General features: G+C 51.1%; 1 protein-coding gene across 1 annotated transcript in view; it reads left to right on the top strand.

Moving 5' to 3' along the window:
* Positions 1 to 18,800, top strand: part of ITGA11 (integrin subunit alpha 11) — a gene marked incomplete at its 3' end in the record, with an annotated part of 123,230 nt that overhangs the window by 71,362 nt on the left and 33,068 nt on the right. Inside the window, exons 6-11 of the mRNA XM_082846243.1 lie at positions 1 to 128; positions 1,261 to 1,409; positions 5,951 to 6,095; positions 6,472 to 6,637; positions 7,937 to 8,007; positions 17,314 to 17,458. Of these exons, the coding sequence (XP_082702369.1) occupies positions 1 to 128; positions 1,261 to 1,409; positions 5,951 to 6,095; positions 6,472 to 6,637; positions 7,937 to 8,007; positions 17,314 to 17,458 (804 nt within the window). The remainder of the gene's footprint in view (positions 129 to 1,260; positions 1,410 to 5,950; positions 6,096 to 6,471; positions 6,638 to 7,936; positions 8,008 to 17,313; positions 17,459 to 18,800) is intronic.

Raw genomic sequence — 18,800 nt, 5'->3', positions numbered from 1 at the left:
GGTGCCAGACCTACATGGACATCATCATTGTCCTGGATGGTTCAAACAGCATCTACCCCTGGGTGGAGGTTCAGCACTTCCTCATCAACATCCTGAAGAAGTTTTACATCGGCCCTGGGCAGATCCAGGTGAGTGTGGTTGGGACTCTTTCCTCCTCCAAATAAGGCCCCCCCAAAACCCATGGCAGATGCTGCCTTGGGGTGGGGGGGAGCATCTGTACATGTGCTAGAAAGGTGTAGGTGAAAGGGCCAGCCTCAGGGCCCTGCAGCCCAGGACACCCATCTCTGCTGGGCACATCAGGGGACGGTGTAGGGGAGGCATCACTGAGTGGGTCCAACACTGTCCTCTGGGAGAGACACCACATATTAACAAAAACTTTGATCAGCCAGAGAGTGAGAAGACACTAGCACCCTGCTGGGTGAGGCACAGGGGAGAATTAGACACTTCGATCTTGGAGAAGAGACAGGGGAAGAGGTCAGCGCTGCCGGCACATATTTGAAATGCTGCCTGGCTAACGAGGGGGTAGATTTGTTCCGTATTGTTTTGGCAGGCCAAAGGAGGACCGATGACTAGAACTGACAAGGTGGCAGATTTCAGGTCAATCTAAGAAATTATTTTGTAACAATTAGAGCCATTGAAAGGGGAGTGGGCTTTCTCATGAAGTAATGAGTTCCCCACCACTGGGAGATCATCTTTTAGGGTACGGTGGATGAAAGTCCAGCATTGGAAATGCACTTGTACCAAATAAACTCTGTGGGCCCATCCGACAGTGACATTTTTTCATTCTAGTCCTACTATAGGTAGGTTTTTGCTTATTCTTTAAGGTTTTTATTTCGAGGCTATTAATATTTGAGTCTTATTAATATTTCAAACTTCTTTTCCAAATTTGAAAGAACCTTAGTTCCAGAGTTTGGTGAACAATGCCATGGCCCTCCACCCACACTGCTCCTAAGATTTTAGACTTCAATTCTATGCTCCACTTTTGTCTTTTTAAGTAAGAAACTCAATCTGCTGGGCCTTTCTTTAAATCACAGTCTCCTCTCTCAATATGCACCTCCCACCTGCCTCACCAAGCCAGCCATTCATTCCTGGAACTGTGCAGAACCTGCTTCCCTTCTGCTTAGTTCCTCTCCCTTGGGAAGGTCCCCAGCCCTCCTCACTCCTGAACCGTCCCAGAGAGATGACTCCAGGAAACCTCATCACCAAAGGGCCAGCCTTCAGGGGTCAAGATGTCCTGTTTCCCTCTCCTCTAACTTGCAGGTTGGAGTCGTTCAGTACGGAGAAGACGTGGTACATGAATTTCACCTCAATGACTACAGGTCTGTAAAAGATGTGGTGGAAGCTGCCAGTCACATTGAACAGAGAGGAGGAACAGAGACCCGGACGGCATTTGGCATTGAATTTGCTCGGTAAAAAAAAAAAAAAAAAAAATTAATTTTCTAAATCTCAGATACTGTTACAGTTATCTTTTGCTGCCCCACAAAATCTAGTATCTGGAGAGACAATAATTAATCCCTCAAAGTTCTGGGCATTGGCTGGGCTCAACTGATCAGTTCTCCCTTGGGTTCTCTCATGTGGTTGAAGGCTGATGTCAGCTGGGTCTGTTGTCATCTGAAGTTTCGACTGGGCTGGACATCCAGCATGGCACACTCATGTGGCTGACAGCGGATGTTGGCTGTTGGCTGGGAGCTCAGCTGAGGCTGGTGATCTGAGCACCCACACGTAGTCATGTGGCTTGGCTCTCTCACCGTGTGGCAGCCAGGCTTTGAGAGGAAGCATCCCAAGAGTGAGTTTTCCAGGAGATCCACACAGGAACTCTGACTCTGAGACTGCCTATGACCTAGCTGCAGAAGCCCCAGGATATAACTTCTGCTCTAGTCTTCTGATTGACCAAGTCACTGAAGCCAGCCCAGGTTCAAGGGGAAGAGAATTTAATTTCCCCTCTTGATGGAGGAATGGCAAGATCACATTACAGAAGAGCATTTTGGGGCTGGGATTTCCAGTCAACTTCAGGAAATATGTTCTGCGACAGAGACCCTATGAAAAGTGCGTGGGTTGTATGAGGGCAGAATCTTCTTGTGGGGTGTTGGTCATCAGTAGAATGCGAAGAACATAGTTAAATCTAACATCTGAGATTGTAGAGCAATGAGGCTGTTCCCTTAAACGTCACACCAGAGCTCACAATAATAATGAATGCTATCTCTAGTCATCCAGACAGGTAGCTACATGCTTATTCCAGTAACTCTGCCATGGCTCAGAACACTGTACTCACCCCCACTGGAATCAGTGAATGATTTTTAAAGTCAGTTCCCCCAGATCTTTCCAGCTGTGGCCTAAACTCCTACGATAACTATGTCCAAGACATTTAGATTTTAAATGTATAAATTTTACACCTACGAATATGAGCTCTGCTATGTTCATTGAGACCACCGTCCCATTACCTTATAATCCCACCTCACGTAGGGTTAGTCGAATGTAGCATTTAGCAGAATGCTACAATGTGAAAGCTATTTAGTAGTAACATGATTTCATGTGGTCAAAAGATTAACTCTTTTTTTTTAATATTTATTTATTTGGTTGCACCAGGTCTTAGTTGTGGCAGGCAGGCTCCTTAGTTGTGGCTCATGGGCTTCTTAGTTCTGGCATGAGAACTCTTAGTTGCGGCACGCACGTGGGATCTAGTTTCCTGACCAGGGATCGAACCCGGGCCCCCCGCATTGGAAGCGCAGAGTCTTAACCACTGCACTACCAGGAGAGTCACCCAACTTCGCTACTCTTTATGATTAAGTTACTGCTCCACCAGTGTATTTCTGTTAACTGATAAAACCTGCTCAAGCATTTTTCCTAAATGAGCATCCCTCTGTGTAAAGATGGCTCTTACTCACCCTCATGAGAAATGGGCCCTCATGGGGTTGAGTCCCTGAGACCCCAAGCAAGCTCTTGTGAAGTGGCCAGGGGAACGGAGGAAGCCCACGCCCACTGAGCTATCAGTGAGAAGCTAACTGAGTCCCACCGGGATGGAGCACACTGCTTCCATCTCATTTCGCAGCCCCTCTCCCCCAGCTCAAGTGTGTGTGACTCACCTAGTAGTTTGAACCATCATGACTCACGAGCACTGCTGGGGTGTGCGATCTACACCTCAAGTGAACTTTGAAATCTAATCTTCCCGGCCAAGTCTGGGTCCCAAATTACAGCTGGTGCCTTTTAAGGTAAAAGGTTTTCTCTCCTCACTCAGCTATTCATAATGCATTTTTTTTCTGTGTACCTACTAAAGTACAAAGATCCAGGCCATGGACTTGAGGGGTTATAAAGAGGGTAACCCGTGACCCCTGGTAAGCGTCACCCTAACTCAGTGAGGATGAGAGAGGAGGGCTCCAAGGGAGGGATCAGAGAGGACCGCCAAGATGGGGGATATCTGACAGACCCCACGATTACAGCAGGGAGAGATGGAGAGAAGACATTCCACAGAAGACATTCTGCCCCAATAACGGCAGAGGAGAGGGAAAGCTGAGGAACGTTTACATTCAGAGCCTTGCTCTGAGCATGGTTCGTGTTGGGGAGTAGTAAACCCTGCAGCTGCAAAGATGGTTCGGAGTCAGATTGTGAGAGTTATAACGTTGTAGCTAAAACAAGTGTGATTGGCCACTGAAGGTTCTTGAATGTCATCATCAAATGTGAGCATGAAGGTGAGTCTGGCAGCCATGTGTGGCTTTGAGGGGAAGGGGCAGGACAGCGCTGCAATGCCACCTTCATTCACGCAACACTTTTTATTGAGCATCTACTATGTGCCTCACGCTGTTTTAGACACTTGGGATAGATCAGTGAACAAAGCAGATAAATATCCTGCCCTTGTGAAGCTGATATTCTAGAGGGTGAGGCAGACAATAAGCAAAAACACAAAAAAACAAAAAACAAATAAATAGCTAGTATGCTAGAGGGAGATACAAGCTATGGGGGAAAAATAGAGTCTGGTAAAGGCAGTCAGGCAGGTTGGGGAGGGCAGGTATTTAATCAGCATTAACCAAGTAGTCGGGGAAGGCTTCACCAAGAGCTGACATTTGAGTGGAGACTTAAAGGAGGTGAGGAAGTTGGCCAAGCAGGTGCCTGGCAGGGGAGGTTCCAGAAAAGGGAGCAGCTCAGATAAAGGCCCTAAAACAGGAGCATGCCTGGTGGTTCCAGGATCAGTGAAGATTCCAGCAGGAGGAGGAGCTCAGAGGGATTACCAGGGGTTTCGCGGGCCATTATCAGGACCTGGGAGAAATGGGAGCCAGGACAGGTTTTGAGCAGAAAGGAGACGTGATATGACCTTTCTCCACGGGGTCACATTGGCTTCCAGGTTCATGGAAACTGTCGTGAGTATAAAGCTTTCACTGCATTCCAGGAAGTTATAGTCTGATTTACAAAGCAACAAATCCAAGTCTTTTACACAATACAAATTCACGATTTTAAATCTGATGATTCATGCCAATATTTATGCTATTACAGATTCTTGCAGATATTCACACCATTCCACTCTATGGAAATATGATCCTGAAATTTCCTTGGCTCCATATGTAATAAAGCCTGCTTTTCCCCTGCCATATTTTTTCTTCTGGAGTTTTGTTCCTGGACCTGGCCCTCCAATGAAGTCACGGAAGCATCTCGAGCGTCCTTTGAAGGACTAGCAGCATTCTCCCTCCACTGAGTCAGGCTTAAGCCCAAAATATTCTCTGTATTTTGTCATGTCAAGTGTGCCTCTGCCCCCCTTCAGTCCACGCCTCACACTAAAATTAGAGGAGTTTTTAAAGCCAGCATATCCAGAATATCATAGAATTGCTAAGAGAATGGCAGATGGTCTGTTTCTCTTAACTGGTAGCTTGAAGATGCTCTGAACTAGTTTATTCCAAGTTTTGTGAATTCCTTAACATCTAAATCACGCACACCAGCTCATCAGCTTGCTGTGTAACAAAAGATACCCCTGGTAACCAAAGCCTTCGGGTGATGGGATTTAACCTGACATCATGGTGCTTGATCCTGTGGGTCAGACCTTTGAGGACTCACTGCAGCGTCTAAAGGTAACATTTATTTTTAGGTCCTTATTGAAAACTTCAGAACCTCATGGTCTGAAGGCGAGTTGGCCTCACACAGGCACCAAGAGCCAGTGATGGTTCAGGAGCCAATTTTTCCTGCTTCGTAGATGGGTCACCAGCTCCAAGAGTCCGTAGAGCGCCAGCCCCCCGGCTCCTGGTTGGACTGCCCGGCAAGCAGGCCAAGCACCTGCTCTGGCCACTGAAAACAAAAGAAAAAGCAAGAAAGAGGAATATTTGTCATAGAATTTTATATTTAATAGTCCCCAAAGTAGCATCAAAGTGGTTCTCCTGGAAACGTCGGAACTTTGTCAGGCTTCGTCACACACGTTTTACGGAACGGCATGGTTTAGCTGTTGAGTTGCTCTGGTACGTCACCTTTTCAGAACTGAGGGAAGTGGTTCTCAACTCCGATGTTCATTAGAACTTTTGAAAAATGCTGGTGCCCAGGCCACACTCCAGAAATTCTGATTTCATGAGTTCAGGTGGGGCCTGGACATTCCTTTTTTTTTTTTTTAACTCCCCAGATGATTCTAATGTGTGGCTGGGTTTTTGAACCGTGGAATTAGGGCCTCTAAAGGTCTCCACCTGACCCTGAACTCCCCTCCCAGACCCACCCCGTCCCCCTGCTTCCCCAAAACAGCAAGATCAGGACTTGAGAGGGGCTTTTCAAAGTCACTCTTTAAAGACAAGCAGATTTAAGATGCATCTGAGCAGCTGGCGAACGAGTAGTCTGGGCATCTCAATCCAGCTTCTTTGGTTCGAGGTCCCAACACCGCGTAGGGTTGCTCAGGGGCTTAGCCCTGGCTTCGAGGCAGTAGGAGCGCCAGGCCTGCCCCGTCCCCACCTTCCTCTGTGACCCTCCCCCTGTACTTGGGTTCCAGCTCAGAGGCTTTCCAGAAGGGTGGAAGGAAAGGGGCCAAGAAGGTGATGATTGTCATCACGGATGGGGAGTCCCACGACAGCCCAGACCTGGAGGAGGTGATCCAGCAAAGCGAGAGGGACAACGTGACCAGATACGCTGTGGCCGTGAGTCCTGTCCTGCCTGTCCTGCCCCTGCCCACCCTCTAGAGGCTTCGCCATCAACCCCTTGGGGACTCTGGGGTGGGGGGCGGTTCTGGGCAGTGAACCAGCCATCCAGGCCCTCAGATGGGCCTCTCCTTGTTACACCTTCTCCTAAAGAGCAGTTGAGAATCTCCTTTCTGTCCTGCCCAGGTTTATCTGCAACAGCTGTGGGGTGTTTTTTCTCCATTGCCAGGGAGGTTCTGAAACCTCCGAAAACTAGAAAACACTCCCAAGCCCCAGAACCCTGTCTTAGAACAGGGTCCGAGTCTGGGGCCATGGGTGTGTGGGGAGGTCTGTGCCATGTCCCGGTTTGTCGCCCCTGCCCCTTGTTCCCTGGCAGGTCCTGGGCTACTACAACCGCAGGGGGATCAATCCAGAAGCTTTTCTAAACGAAATCAAATACATCGCCAGTGACCCCGATGACAAGCACTTCTTCAACGTCACTGATGAGGCGGCCCTGAAGGACATTGTCGACGCCCTGGGGGACAGGATCTTCAGCTTGGAAGGTGAGCGGTCCAGGCTCCTGGGCTCACAGCAGGTGAAGCCCACAGAGCGAAATCCAGCCCCACCCCCACCCCGGGATGGGAGGGTTTAGCGGGAGTCCTCCCTTTGTGATGACCGCCAACACTGGAGTGCTCCTGTGCTGGATGTGAGGCTGTGCACTTTCCAAACAGCCCCTCCTTTTACTGTGGAGGAAACTGCAGCTCGAAGGGACCAAATGACTTGCCGGAGCTCCGACAGCTCAGGAAGGAATTGGGGTTTGAACGAGCATTGCCAGACTTAGCAAATATAAAATACAACATTTGTGGCCGACTTGTACTAAAAAACCATTAGTTGTTTGTCTGAAATTCGAATTTAACTGAGCGTCTCGTATTTTATCTGGCAACTCGAGTTGAGCCCAGCTGAGCCAGGCTCCACCTCCTGAAACGCTCGCCCCCCAAGTCCCACTGCTCCCACTCCACTTTTTTGCGGGGTTTCCTCAGATTGCCTCCCTCCTTAATAATTCAAACTGCAGTTTTGATTTGCGTGGGTCTCGTTTGCACCATATATTGCTGTAGAGGGGCCCTTGCCATATTGGGCTCTACCATATGGGAGGATTTTCAAAAGAGATAGAGGGCAGCATCCCAGAGCCCAAGCAGTCTGCTCTGCACTGGAAATGGCAAGCCACAGACACAGGGAAAGAGAAGAAAAGCCCTCATAACCCATGATAAAGGAATAGAACGTATGAACCTGTTTGACCCTCACCTTAGAATTAAACGTCCAAATCAGTGAGTTTATTCTCGAAATGGTTGCCTTGCGTGACGAGAACATTGGCTCCAATGACACATCAGGAGGCCCTGTGCAGGGAGGACCTTTCAGCACGCATGGGATTCCTTTGCAAATCTGTGGTGGTGACAGGCCTTCCTCCTAAGGGTCAATTTGATATTTGGGAACCATCCAGAAGCATCTGGAACCAAATCTGGTGAACAGTAGGAATGAACAAAGTGGGAAATTCCATTTCTTGCCAACAATGCAGATTACTTCTTTCCGTGCACTTTTCTGGATCTTTCCCCTTCGTTGATATCCCTATAGTATGCGTGCCCTGTAATACAAGTCGTTTCAGGTTCTTTTCAGCAGGGAGTGAGCTGCTAATAATAAACCTACACGGTCACCTGGAAGGTGCCTGCTGCTGGGGCAGATGAGCTGGTTCAGGCCTGGGGCCCCCTCTCACCTCCCTGCAAGTGCTTCTGGGGACTGAGCTGCAGGCATGTCTGGTGCTAAGAAATCAGGTGCGGAGCTAACATCTTTCTGTCCCTCTGTTTCAGGCACCAACAAGAATGAAACCTCCTTCGGGCTGGAGATGTCACAGACGGGCTTTTCCTCTCACATAGTGGAGGTAAGGACGGGTTTAGAGCTGCCCTCCTGCCCTCTCACTCTTCCCCAGCTCTCTGGGTCATCATCTCGCCGTTCTTGGGCTGTCTCTCATCCCCCTTTCTTGGGGTCTCTCTGCCTCTCGTCTTCTGTGGGTAGAAGAGGGATGTCAAGGTCATCAACTTATAATAAGCTGTCTCAAGCCCCCCCATGCATGGGGACGTGTCCCACCAGGACCAAGGGTCCCAATCAGTCCATAGAACTTCATGCAAAAACTAGGTCAACATGGCGAAACCACTTGCCTGGGCTCTAATAGTGCCCTGCATGCCCCAGGTGGCCTGTGCGTGCAGGGGCACGGCCCTGCAACGATGTTGGGAGGGTGTCCAGATGTGCCAGGTGTGCTCTGGAAGGCAGCCCACGTGGGCTTCTCTCTTTGCGGACTCAGCATCGTGTTGCAGAGGTCCCAAGCAGACATACGGTGTCACAAGGGTCATGTTCTGTCTGGGGCATGTGCTTCACCTGGTTCTGATTCTCAAGATGAGGCTGAAACCTCATAGGATTGCCAGAGGGGCAGAGGAGTCCATAGCTGCATGCTTTATAAGCTGTTTGGGGTTATAGCCCCACCTGGGAGTACCATGCAGGGAAAGCCTGTGTTGTCAGTATCAGCACATGCCCCCGTGGCATGCTTTGGACAGACAGGTGTCCTGGGCTTGCGTGCATAAGCTCTGCCCAGGCTGGCCCCCATGGGAGTGGACTTGCGCCTCCGAATTTGCCAGAAAATGCCTATCAGTCCATCCCGCTTATATATCACTTTCAGTAACCCACCGAATTCTCCCAACTCCGTGAGGTGGACAGGGCAGGATTCCTTGTTCCCAATTTCCAGATAAAGAAGCCAAGTCCCAGGAAGGTTGAGTGACCTGCTGAAGTGACAGAAGTGAGAGAAATATTAGTCTCATGCTCTCTCCCCAACAACGAGCAGCTGCTCCGTGAGAGCATTTGGAATCTAAGGGGGCCTCAGTCATAGATCTCAAGACGGAGGGAGGGGGACAGATGCACAGCATACAGCAGGCAGATGGATGGAAACGCGACTCACACTCAGCGTTTCCTGAGCTGCATCTGGACTGTCTTGTGCCTGCTTGAATACAGCAAAATATAAATATAACTGCCCTATATTGATAACAGTCATGTAATATGTGCCGAGCACTTTAATTTTTCCAGAAAATTTCTGTGCCTCATTCATGCTCAGAAACAGCCCTGCAAAGTAGGCAGATGGTAATAGTTGTCCCATTTTAAGTGGTTATGTCAGCAAATCTTTTCACTGCCTTTTCTGTGCTGGGCCCTGTGCTGGATGCCAGGAGGTTCAGAGGTGAGAGCCCTGCCCTCAAGGAGCTCCCAGTCTGAGGGTCAGGGGCCGAGTACCAGGAGGGATGAGGGCATCCATTCGTACAGGTCAGGCGGCCAGTCCTGTGCTCCAGCTGGACTAGCCCTGGTCTCCTGACTCTGGGGTCAGGGCTGATTGGAAAATGCAGCAAGGAAAATCAATTTCATTAAATCCAACAAGCATTTGTCAAATGCAACTAAGGTATCAAAAGGAAGCGGAAATTATTCTTGCCAAACAGGAGTCAGTTTGCAAACAATGCAGAACCGCAGTCCTGAGCTTGGTGAGTAAGATAACAGAAACTACAGACTTCTCCTGGGTACAGGCATTCAACTTCAGGAGGCCCCCCCTATCCACGGAGCCCCTGTGGAGGCCCCCTGCTCAATGGGGAACCACCTGGACTCATCTAACACTAATTAAAGCAACATGTGATCAGGATCTTACAGAAGGAAAGGTCCAGGCTAGGGGAGAGGGGTGTCAGGGAAGGATCGGGGGAGGCTGGCACTCGGGCAGGCCCCTGAGGACAAGGATTTCAGCAGCCATGGGTGGCAGCAAGCAGAAGAGAGGAAGCTGTGTGCACAGGCCTGGGGGAAGTCTGAGCACAGACGGGCTTGGGGAGCGGGTCTCGGAGCAGCCCTGATGTTGGGGACAGCCAGAGAGGGTGAATGTCCCACGTCTCCATCTTCCATTCCGAGGTCATTTTTTGAGCATCTCCCCGTGTGCCCGCCCAGCTCTGTGCGAGGCACTGGGGATGTATTGGGTTGGCCAAAAAGGTCGTTCGGGTTTTTCCGTAACATCGTAGGGAAAAACCCGAACAAACTTTTTGGCCAACCCAATATATAGAGAGACGAAGGTAACATTTCAGCTGACAGCAGCTCACAGTCTAGTTAGGGAGAAAGACTCTTAAATGGTAAGTTCAGTCTCCTGCTTCTAATACTGTGATCTGTGTGTGCCCAGGAATCAGGGAACCTAAAGAGAAGGGAGGTTAAGACAAGCTTCAGGGATTCAGGGGAGTTCAGCTGAACCCTGACAGTGGCCCAAGCAGCAGATTGTGTCAACAAGTTGAGTCCTTGCAGGATCAATGAGTTCCCCGGCTGCAGGGGAGAGACCAGGAGCTCAGAGCCCCAGCTTGTTATTGAGGTCAAGGTCATGTGCTGCCCTGTGCAGCTTCTTCCACATGCTCAACTCTTGTTCTCTTCTCCTAATCAGAGAAACCAGGGTGCCTCTCCCCACCCTGTAGATACAGACCCCAGTTCTTCTATCACCCCATGTCTTGTTTTCAAGTGACAGACATCTGGAAGTTTTTATCTGGTAGGACTTTGAAAGAGACAGTGATTACATTTGAATCTGAGACTCTTTTATACTTTTTTTTTAAATTTTCTAAATGAATAAAATCCTTCCAAATCCAAAGGAATTGTGCAATGATGGTGGGCTGTCTGGAGCTCTGACTGACCATTGGGTTGCTATTTTAGAGCACAGAGGTTTTTCAGTTCCAGGCTGCTGATGCCATCATAATTGGCCACAGGGACTTCCCTGGTGGCGCAGTGGTTAAGAATCCGCCTGCCAATGCAGGGGACACGGGTTCGAGCCCCAGTCCGGGAAGATCCCACATGCTGCGGAGCAACTAAGCCCGTGTGCCACAACTACTGAGCCTGTGCTCTAGAGCCCGTGAGCCACAACTACTGAAGCCCGCACGCCTAGAGCCCGTGTTCCACAACGAGAAGCCACCGCAATGAGAAGCCCGTGTACCACAATGAAAAGTAGCCCCCTCTCGCCACAACTAGAGAAAGCCTGTGCACAGCAACAAAGACCCAACGCAGCCAAAAATTAATAAATAAATAAATTTATTTTTAAAATAAAATAATTGGCCACAGCTGTCCTGTCCCTCGGAGTCCAACCCCGCAGCTCTCAGAGTCAGTCGGACCTCTCTGGGAAATGGAGACAGGAAGGTCTGGCCTTTCAGCTTTGCCCAGAACTGGTCCTGAGCCCGAGTGAGTCCATCTCCTGTGTGAACCCTTGGGCTCCATCTCCCCTGGAAATGCTCCACAGACAGCCTCAGGCAGCTGTTTCCTACAAATGTGCTGAAAGGGTCTTCAACTGCCCTGGGCTGGTTGAGCTGTCAGAAGGAAAGATCCCTAGTCCCAGGGGAAGGACCCAGTAGAATGTTCACAAATGGCAGAGGAAAGGCCCAGGGTCTGATAACCTGGTCTGCTGCCATCTTACCTAGCAATGAAAGAAGCCTTCAAGTTAGGAAGGGTGAAAGCAGCAAGAGGAAGGAAGGACCAGAGCCCAGGTTAGGAGAGGAGGCCCCAAGACATTCCCTGGCCTCTGGATGCACTAAAGCTCCAGGCCACAGGCATTGCATTCCAGGCTGATGGCCAAAGTTCAGAGCTGCTGGGAAAACCCAGGGACCTGGAGCCCCAGGAAACTGTCGTCCTGATTAGCAAAAAAGGGAAAGAGAATATTCCAGAAATTACCATCAGGAAAATTAGCTATGGATCCCTGGCCACATTTCAGAATGGATTTGTAAGCCAATGGTTCCATTAGCATTTGGAAATGAATGCAAAGGCCGCTAAGTGCCGGCTGCTTGCTGAGGTGATGAACTCCCTGTCAAGCTGGGTAACCAAGAAAAAGCTGCATGAATCTGCCAGAAAGCTTGCAGAAGGGATCCATACCTCCATGATCCCCATGGGCCACAAGGTGTGAAGGAAGGAAGAGGACCATATATAATTGATGCCTGTGGTGATGGATGGAGCTGCAGGGGAGCCCCCTTCCGTGATGGACTCTCCTACACTGCACTCCATAAATCTCCCCAATACCAAAATTTTACAGAAGGAAGCAGTTTTATTAGGATGGGTCTTGTCTACACAAAAGACTTGACCACTCACCCAAGACGGGAACAGATGGTTTTTCCTTTAAACTACACACTGATGGTCCGGCAGGCCCGGCCCCAGTTACATTTGAAACAAGCCAAGGGGACGGGTTGGGGGTGAGTCTTATTCCCAGACCAACAGCCCCAGCCACCCGCTGCCTCTTCAGCCTGTGCCCTTTTCAGCAGCCCTCCTGGGGCTATGGACTGGCTATTATGTAAGGTTCTCAGCTGTTGAAGCCTTAAAGTTGCCATCTCTCCTAAGAGTTTTGCATTTGAATTCGCTTTGCAGATCTGATTCAATCAAAAATAAAAGAAACTCATCCATAATGGTGAAATGAGGGGTTGACACCTAAAGGCTGTAAAGCCCTTCTGAGTCCTCTTAGCCCTAGGCGGTGGACTCTTGCCCCTGCCAGCTCTGGGGCAGGCAGTCAGGGCTGCCCCCATATGAGGCCAGGACATGGTAGCCGAAGTCTGCCACCATGCTGGTCTGGATTGTTTACAAGTTGACTCCTGGTGGCAGGAATCATTTCTGGTTCATTGAGGTCCTCCGAAGCCCAGCCCCATGTCCTCAGGCTGTGCCCTGGTGCCCAGCGCCTCACTCCTGGGCCTTGTTCCAGGACCTCTGAGTAGAAATAACCCACCCTCTGATCTGGAATGAGTAGTCAAGTAACAGCGTGCCCTTTGCTCCCCACACCCGCTTCTCGACGCCCCCTCCTCGTGCCCTGACCACTGTCTTCCAGCACCACGAATGGTGCGGGACCCCTCTCCACAGAAACGTTGCAGGCCTGTTTCTGAGTCTTTCCTGCCCAACCCCATCTAAGCCTCCGGCACTCATCCCTTCCTCAGGCTCCACTTGAGGCTTGTTGAAAACATCTTCTACTGAGAGAATCTGAGCAGCTAGTTAAAGCATAACCCACCCTCTTAATGATGCATTTGCCTTAGAAGGGGCTCTTGGGAATAGAGTCCTGCCCGCCCCATGGCCACTCTGGTGATGGACATGCAGGCAAGGGAGGCTGGGGGAGGAGGCCAGCCCTCGGTGCCCTCTAGGTGGTCTCCCTGTGAACAGAACCACCGGGGGCCACCTCCACCTGCCTCCACAGTCCTGCCTCTCCAATGCCAAGAACTACTAGCATCTGGTGTTCTCATTCCATTACTACCAGGCCGGAGGAAAGCACTGCCTGGCCGTGTGGCCTCAGACAGATCATTTAACCTCTGTGAACCTCAGTCTTTGAGCAGATGTCTGAAAAGTATGTGTGGAATTGAATCTTGAGGCTTGGAATTGGAAGTGTGCATTTCGAGACTTCCTAATAAGTCAAGTAAGGTTTTCTTAAAATCCTTTCCTAATTCCACCATGCACGCACCCACCCACCCCCTCGGCTGGTCACCCGCTCCAGTGGGTCCTCAGAATAAGTGGTCCTTGCCTCTATCAGATCATTCCTCACAGGCGGCTGTACTGACTCGTATGTGGGTCCAACGTGACTGTGAGATCTGATTCTTTGACTCCTGCCTCCCTGGAAGCGCTTTATGGGTGAATTAATGAATGAGAAGAACTACTATGTACCCAGTCCTTATTGGCTGCTAGGTGCCCTGCCAAGGATTCAAAATGCTAGCTCTCACCACAAGACTATTTACAGCTGAGGACCCTTAGGCTAGGCGAGAGTGAGGAACTTTCCCAAGGTCACACAGCTAGAAGTTTTGGAGCTAGAAGTGGAACTCAGGAACGTCTGACACCAGAGATCATGCTCTAACCCCCAGGCCAGGGATTCTCAACCTCTTGACCCCCTGGGCTGGTTACTTCTTTGCTGCGGGGCTGTCCTGTGTGTCGTAGGTGCTCAGCAGCACCCCTGGCCTCTACCCACCAGAGGCCATAGTAACCTCAACACCACCCCCAGCTGGGACAACCAGAGCTGTTTGCAGGCACTACTAAATACTGCCTGGGGGGCTAAACCACCCCCAGCTGGGAAGCACCGCTCTGTGCTGGGGATGTGACCCGACCCTGGCTGGGGACAGGGACTCGCTGGAACATGGAGTTTGGGGAGATATGGCCACACACCAGGGAGCACTCAGCTCAGCTGGGAAGGTAACACTGCTGCAGGGCTGGTCAGAGGGCAGCTGAGAGCTGAGCTGGCAGGATCTGATGGTGAGTGCCAGGCTCAGGCAAACACAGGTACAGGTCGTCCTCAGGGAGGGCACGGACTTGGCCTTCGACCTCCTGAGGGCCACCAAGCTTGTGTCCTCATTTCTTCACAGAGCACCAGGAAAGCCAGCTGGTGCCGAGAGTCCATCTGTGCAAGGCCACCCAGCTACACCCTGGTAATATCTGGTGGGGGCCCCAGAGGCTCGTAGGAAAGGAGGCCGTAAGTCAGGGAGCCGGGGCCAGGCCTGGGGCACAGGACACGGCTCTTCCCCAGATGCCCTGCTGTTTGTTTTCCAGCTTGGCTTGTATGCCTGGCTTCTTCTGTCAAAGCTTTTGTCCTTTTTTTCAGCTCCACCCTTCCAGATTTTTTCCCAACTCAAAATGTCTGGGCTCCCCCAACTGGAAAAAGATTGTGACAACCTGAGGTTTGCCTCGGTGGCCGTGGCTTGCCCTCTCAGCCCGCCCACTCCTCAGTGCGCCCTCTCCACGCACAGCAGGGCCCCCAGGAGACCCTCCTCAGGAAATGGCCTCCCACTAGAGCGCAGGCCTAGAGCCACTGCCGGGTAGAATGGCACAAGGTGAGAGCCTGGGACCCTCACCCTTGCCCAGTGCTGCCAAATGCAGAAATCCCGATGGAATTCCCCAGCCCCACATGTGGTGAGTCAGCATGAGGTCTCCCCAGCTGAATCCCAGGCACCCAGGTTGAGCCAGCCCTTCTCAGTACATTGCAAAGGCTTCCGGTCATCTACAAAGCCAGACATTCATCTTCAAAGGCCTCCCCGTGAAGCAGAGACTGGTCTGCTGTTGCAGAATCTAGGGGCTTCTGGCGAAGCAGATAGTCATTTTCTCCTCTGACCAACCCCATCCCAGCCCTGCTTCTGACTTGCTGTGTGACCTTGGGCAACTCCCTTTCCCTCTCTGAACCTCGGGTGCTCATTAGTGCAGATAATGAATATCTGTCCCACTTGTCTCTCACAAATGAGTGACTGGATGAGAAAGGGTCCCTCAAAGAATGGAGCACACCCCAAGTGCAAGGAATGTTGGCGCGAGTCCCTGAGGCCCTGGCCCGGATCCTGGACCCCGCAGATTGTCAGACTCTCCCAGGCTGAGGCACACAGAGTGGGAGGGAGAAAGCTAATGAGAAAGTGAGACTTTAAGCACAACCCAGCACATCGGACTCACCCAAGAGCAGCTTATTTATAGCTGTAAAAACATTCTGTCTGAACAGTCAGTTCTACCTCTAGAATATTAGGACTTTTTAAATCCTTATATATGATCAACTTTACTCTTTAAAGTGACACCTTGGAAATGAGAAAAGGAAGCTTAGCTTATTATGGTTCACAATCTTGCCCTCTCCACTGCCAGTAATGAAATTGGTGCCTGGGGATTCTGCCTGTGTGTTTAGTTATGACTCTGATTGTCCCAAGGCCAGAGTCACATTTTTCTATTGGCACCATTGCTTTGGGGGCAAGGAGAAATTGAGTGCCTTGGACCACAAGTGGTGGGGAAACCGCAAATCCCACCGACCAGCTGGGTTGAAGGAGGGCTCAGTGGGAGAGAGGTGACCTCACCAGCTTGTGCTTTAACAGCCCAAAGCTGGGAGGCAAAGCTGGATGCCCCTGGCACATGATCACCAAGGTGACCCAGGAAGGCAGCCCCTCCCTGCTTCCACGCCCCCTCCTCAGCCCTTCGTTGTCCCTAGTCACTTCTCTTCCTCTTCTGAGTGCTTGCTGTTTGTCTTCCTATACCCACTAGTTATGTGGATGGTTTGGGCGGGTGGGGGTGGGGATAGGATGCAGGGGAAACCCAGGGAGTGAGTGGGCCCAGTCCTCGGAAATGACCCTGGAGGCTTCCCCTCAAGGAGCCAGAGCTCTCTATCTTCCTGCCCAGGCATCGTAGCATCCTCTTACCCTGCCACTAAAGACCAGCTCCTGTCCTTGGGGTGCTGGCTGTCACAACTGTGGACCTGGCTTATCTGTCTAGCCTCATATTGAGCCACCATGCCCTCTTACTCAAGGCTCCAGCCCCATCAAACAGCTTTCAGTTCCTCAAGCCAAAGGCTCTGAACTCTCTCCAGCCTCAGGACATTTGCACAATGCTGTAGGTTTGGTGGCAGGACCCCTGGAGCTTTTGCTGTCTGCCTAAACTTGTCCAAACACACAAATCACAGAATGAAGACTTAGGTCATAATAGTTTTCCATTTCCTTAGTTAAGATGAAGCAACCATTTCCGAGAAGGTAGAAGTATGTGATGTTTGTATTAAATTAAACTTAAATATCGCTAAAAAGAAATAAATAAATCCCATCCCTCCGGGTGTCTGGGTAAGCATCACTTGCTCAGAACGCTTTTCCTGAGCCCCCTCCCAATCTAAATTCAACCTCACTATGACATTTATCATATCCCTCATCGTGTGGCATTTACCACAGTTTGCAAGTATTATGTTTATTTGTATATTTATTTAGTATCTGGGAGCTCTGTGAGGGCAGGAACCGTATCCCCAGCACCAAGCAAGTGTCTGACACAAGATAGACACACAGGGGCTTTTTACTGAAGAAATGAAGAAGTAGGATTTACACACTCAGGAAAGCAACTCAGACACTACGAAGAAATGGGAAGGAGGAAAAGCATAGGGACACCACTTAAAGGAGTGTCAGAAGGAAGGGATGGCGACAAGAGATTTCCTAGAGGGGTTCTGAAGCCCAAAATGGAATGGAGCGTTGGTCCTGGAGTTGGAGTTTGTTTCTAGAACATTCCTTCAAAGTTCCTAGGCACCTTCAAAAGCCAAGAATCCTGGCTGGAAGTTGAGCTATTAAATAACAAACCCGGGAGAAGGTGCCAGAGGGGACGGGCAGATGGATGCTTCGTGGTTGCGGATGTGGTGCAGCTTCCCGGCGAGGGGCACCTGGGGGACACGAGCTGATGTGCATCCCCTTCCCAATGTCAGGACGGGATTCTGCTGGGAGCCGTTGGTGCCTATGACTGGAATGGAGCTGTGCTAAAGGAAACCAGCGGCGGGAAGGTCATTCCTCTCCGAGAGTCCTACCTGAAGGAGTTCCCCGAGGAGCTCAAGAACCACGGCGCGTACCTGGGTAAGAGCCAGAGCTGAAGGGTGGCTGGCGGGCGGTGGGCGAGGAGGGGACCTGAGGGATCCAGAACCTGCCCACACCTGAGGCCAGGGGCCTGTCTGTGCATATTCTGTGCTGACTCAGGCACAGTCAGGGGCCATTGCCTCTCCAGCCTGGCATCCACCACGTCCAGCGCCATGCCTGGCACGTCACAAGCTCTCCATAAGCAGGCAGAATAAATGACAAGCAATGCACCCCAACCTGAAATGTGTTTCGGTTGATGCTTCTAGACTCTAGGGCAGCTGTTGTTGTGTTTTCAGGTTGGAGTGCAGGAAGCCTGTCTCCCCAAGGCAAAATGCAAGTCGAGAATGTGTTAAGGTTTACAATCAAGGCAGAAGTCAGTTCCCATTAAGTACCTTAGAGTGGTCATAAAATGAAAAGCATGAATCGTTGACCTGATGGTGATAGGTCCCAGCTGTGAGACCTTTACCTGACAGATCCCAGTCACCTCTAGCTCTGCAGGAGCAGGGCCTCCACCATCCATGCTGAGGCCCTTTTGCCATGGCCTTTCTGAAAGGGCTGAACCAGAACGAAGGGAGCAGGGGGCGAATGCCCAGGGCTCCCGTTGTCTGTGAGTCCTTCTGGGTTTCTGAGCGGAACCCACCAGCTGTGAAGTTACTCATCACTAATGCAGCCCACTTCTCCGTGAACTTGGGCCATCCAGAGGTGGCAGTGGGTCTCTCTGCGGTGGGAAGGTCACTCCTCCCAGAAGATCCTGGGGGGCGCAGAGCCAGGATGAAGGGCCTTCATGAGGCCCAACTGTCTCGCTTTAACTATAGTCACCACCTTGGGTGTGAGTCCTGAGGGAGTGCCTTTCTCTTCTTCCTCTTCCCTCTGGGGGTTCGTCCAGTGAGGGCAGTGTCGGGGTCTCTGGAAGATTCCTCCCGATGTGCCCCAGGGGAGAGGGGGAGTTTGGGGAAGGAGACAGGCCGGCCAGGCTCTCCGCCTCCACACTGGGGAAGCTTATGGACTTCAGGCCACGGGTCCTCCTGTCAGCCCTTCAGGGAGGCTGTCCAGCTTTCAGGGAGGCCCCGCCTGCTGGTCAGGGAGCCACATGGGAACTGAAACCACTGCCAGCAGACGGCTGGGAAGCAGGAAGCTCTCTCTCAGCACAGCTTGGAGCTTTGAGAGTCAGCCCACGCCTGCCCCTAGGACACTCAGCCCCCAAGACCTTCCCACCACCACTGTCCCTCCTTCTGAGGAAGCCCAAATGCCCAGGGCCAACTGAGAACATTGCCAGTAGTGCCACTGAGCGCTCAACTCAGAAGAAACCTTTGCTGCGCACCACAAGCCTAACCCCGCCCTA

Source organism: Leucopleurus acutus (assembly GCF_964270905.1).
Source record: "Leucopleurus acutus genome assembly, chromosome: 1".
Taxonomy (NCBI): domain Eukaryota; kingdom Metazoa; phylum Chordata; class Mammalia; order Artiodactyla; family Delphinidae; genus Leucopleurus; species Leucopleurus acutus.
Note: the sequence above shows the minus strand (reverse complement) of the source record. Positions and strands in the feature narration are given on the sequence as shown.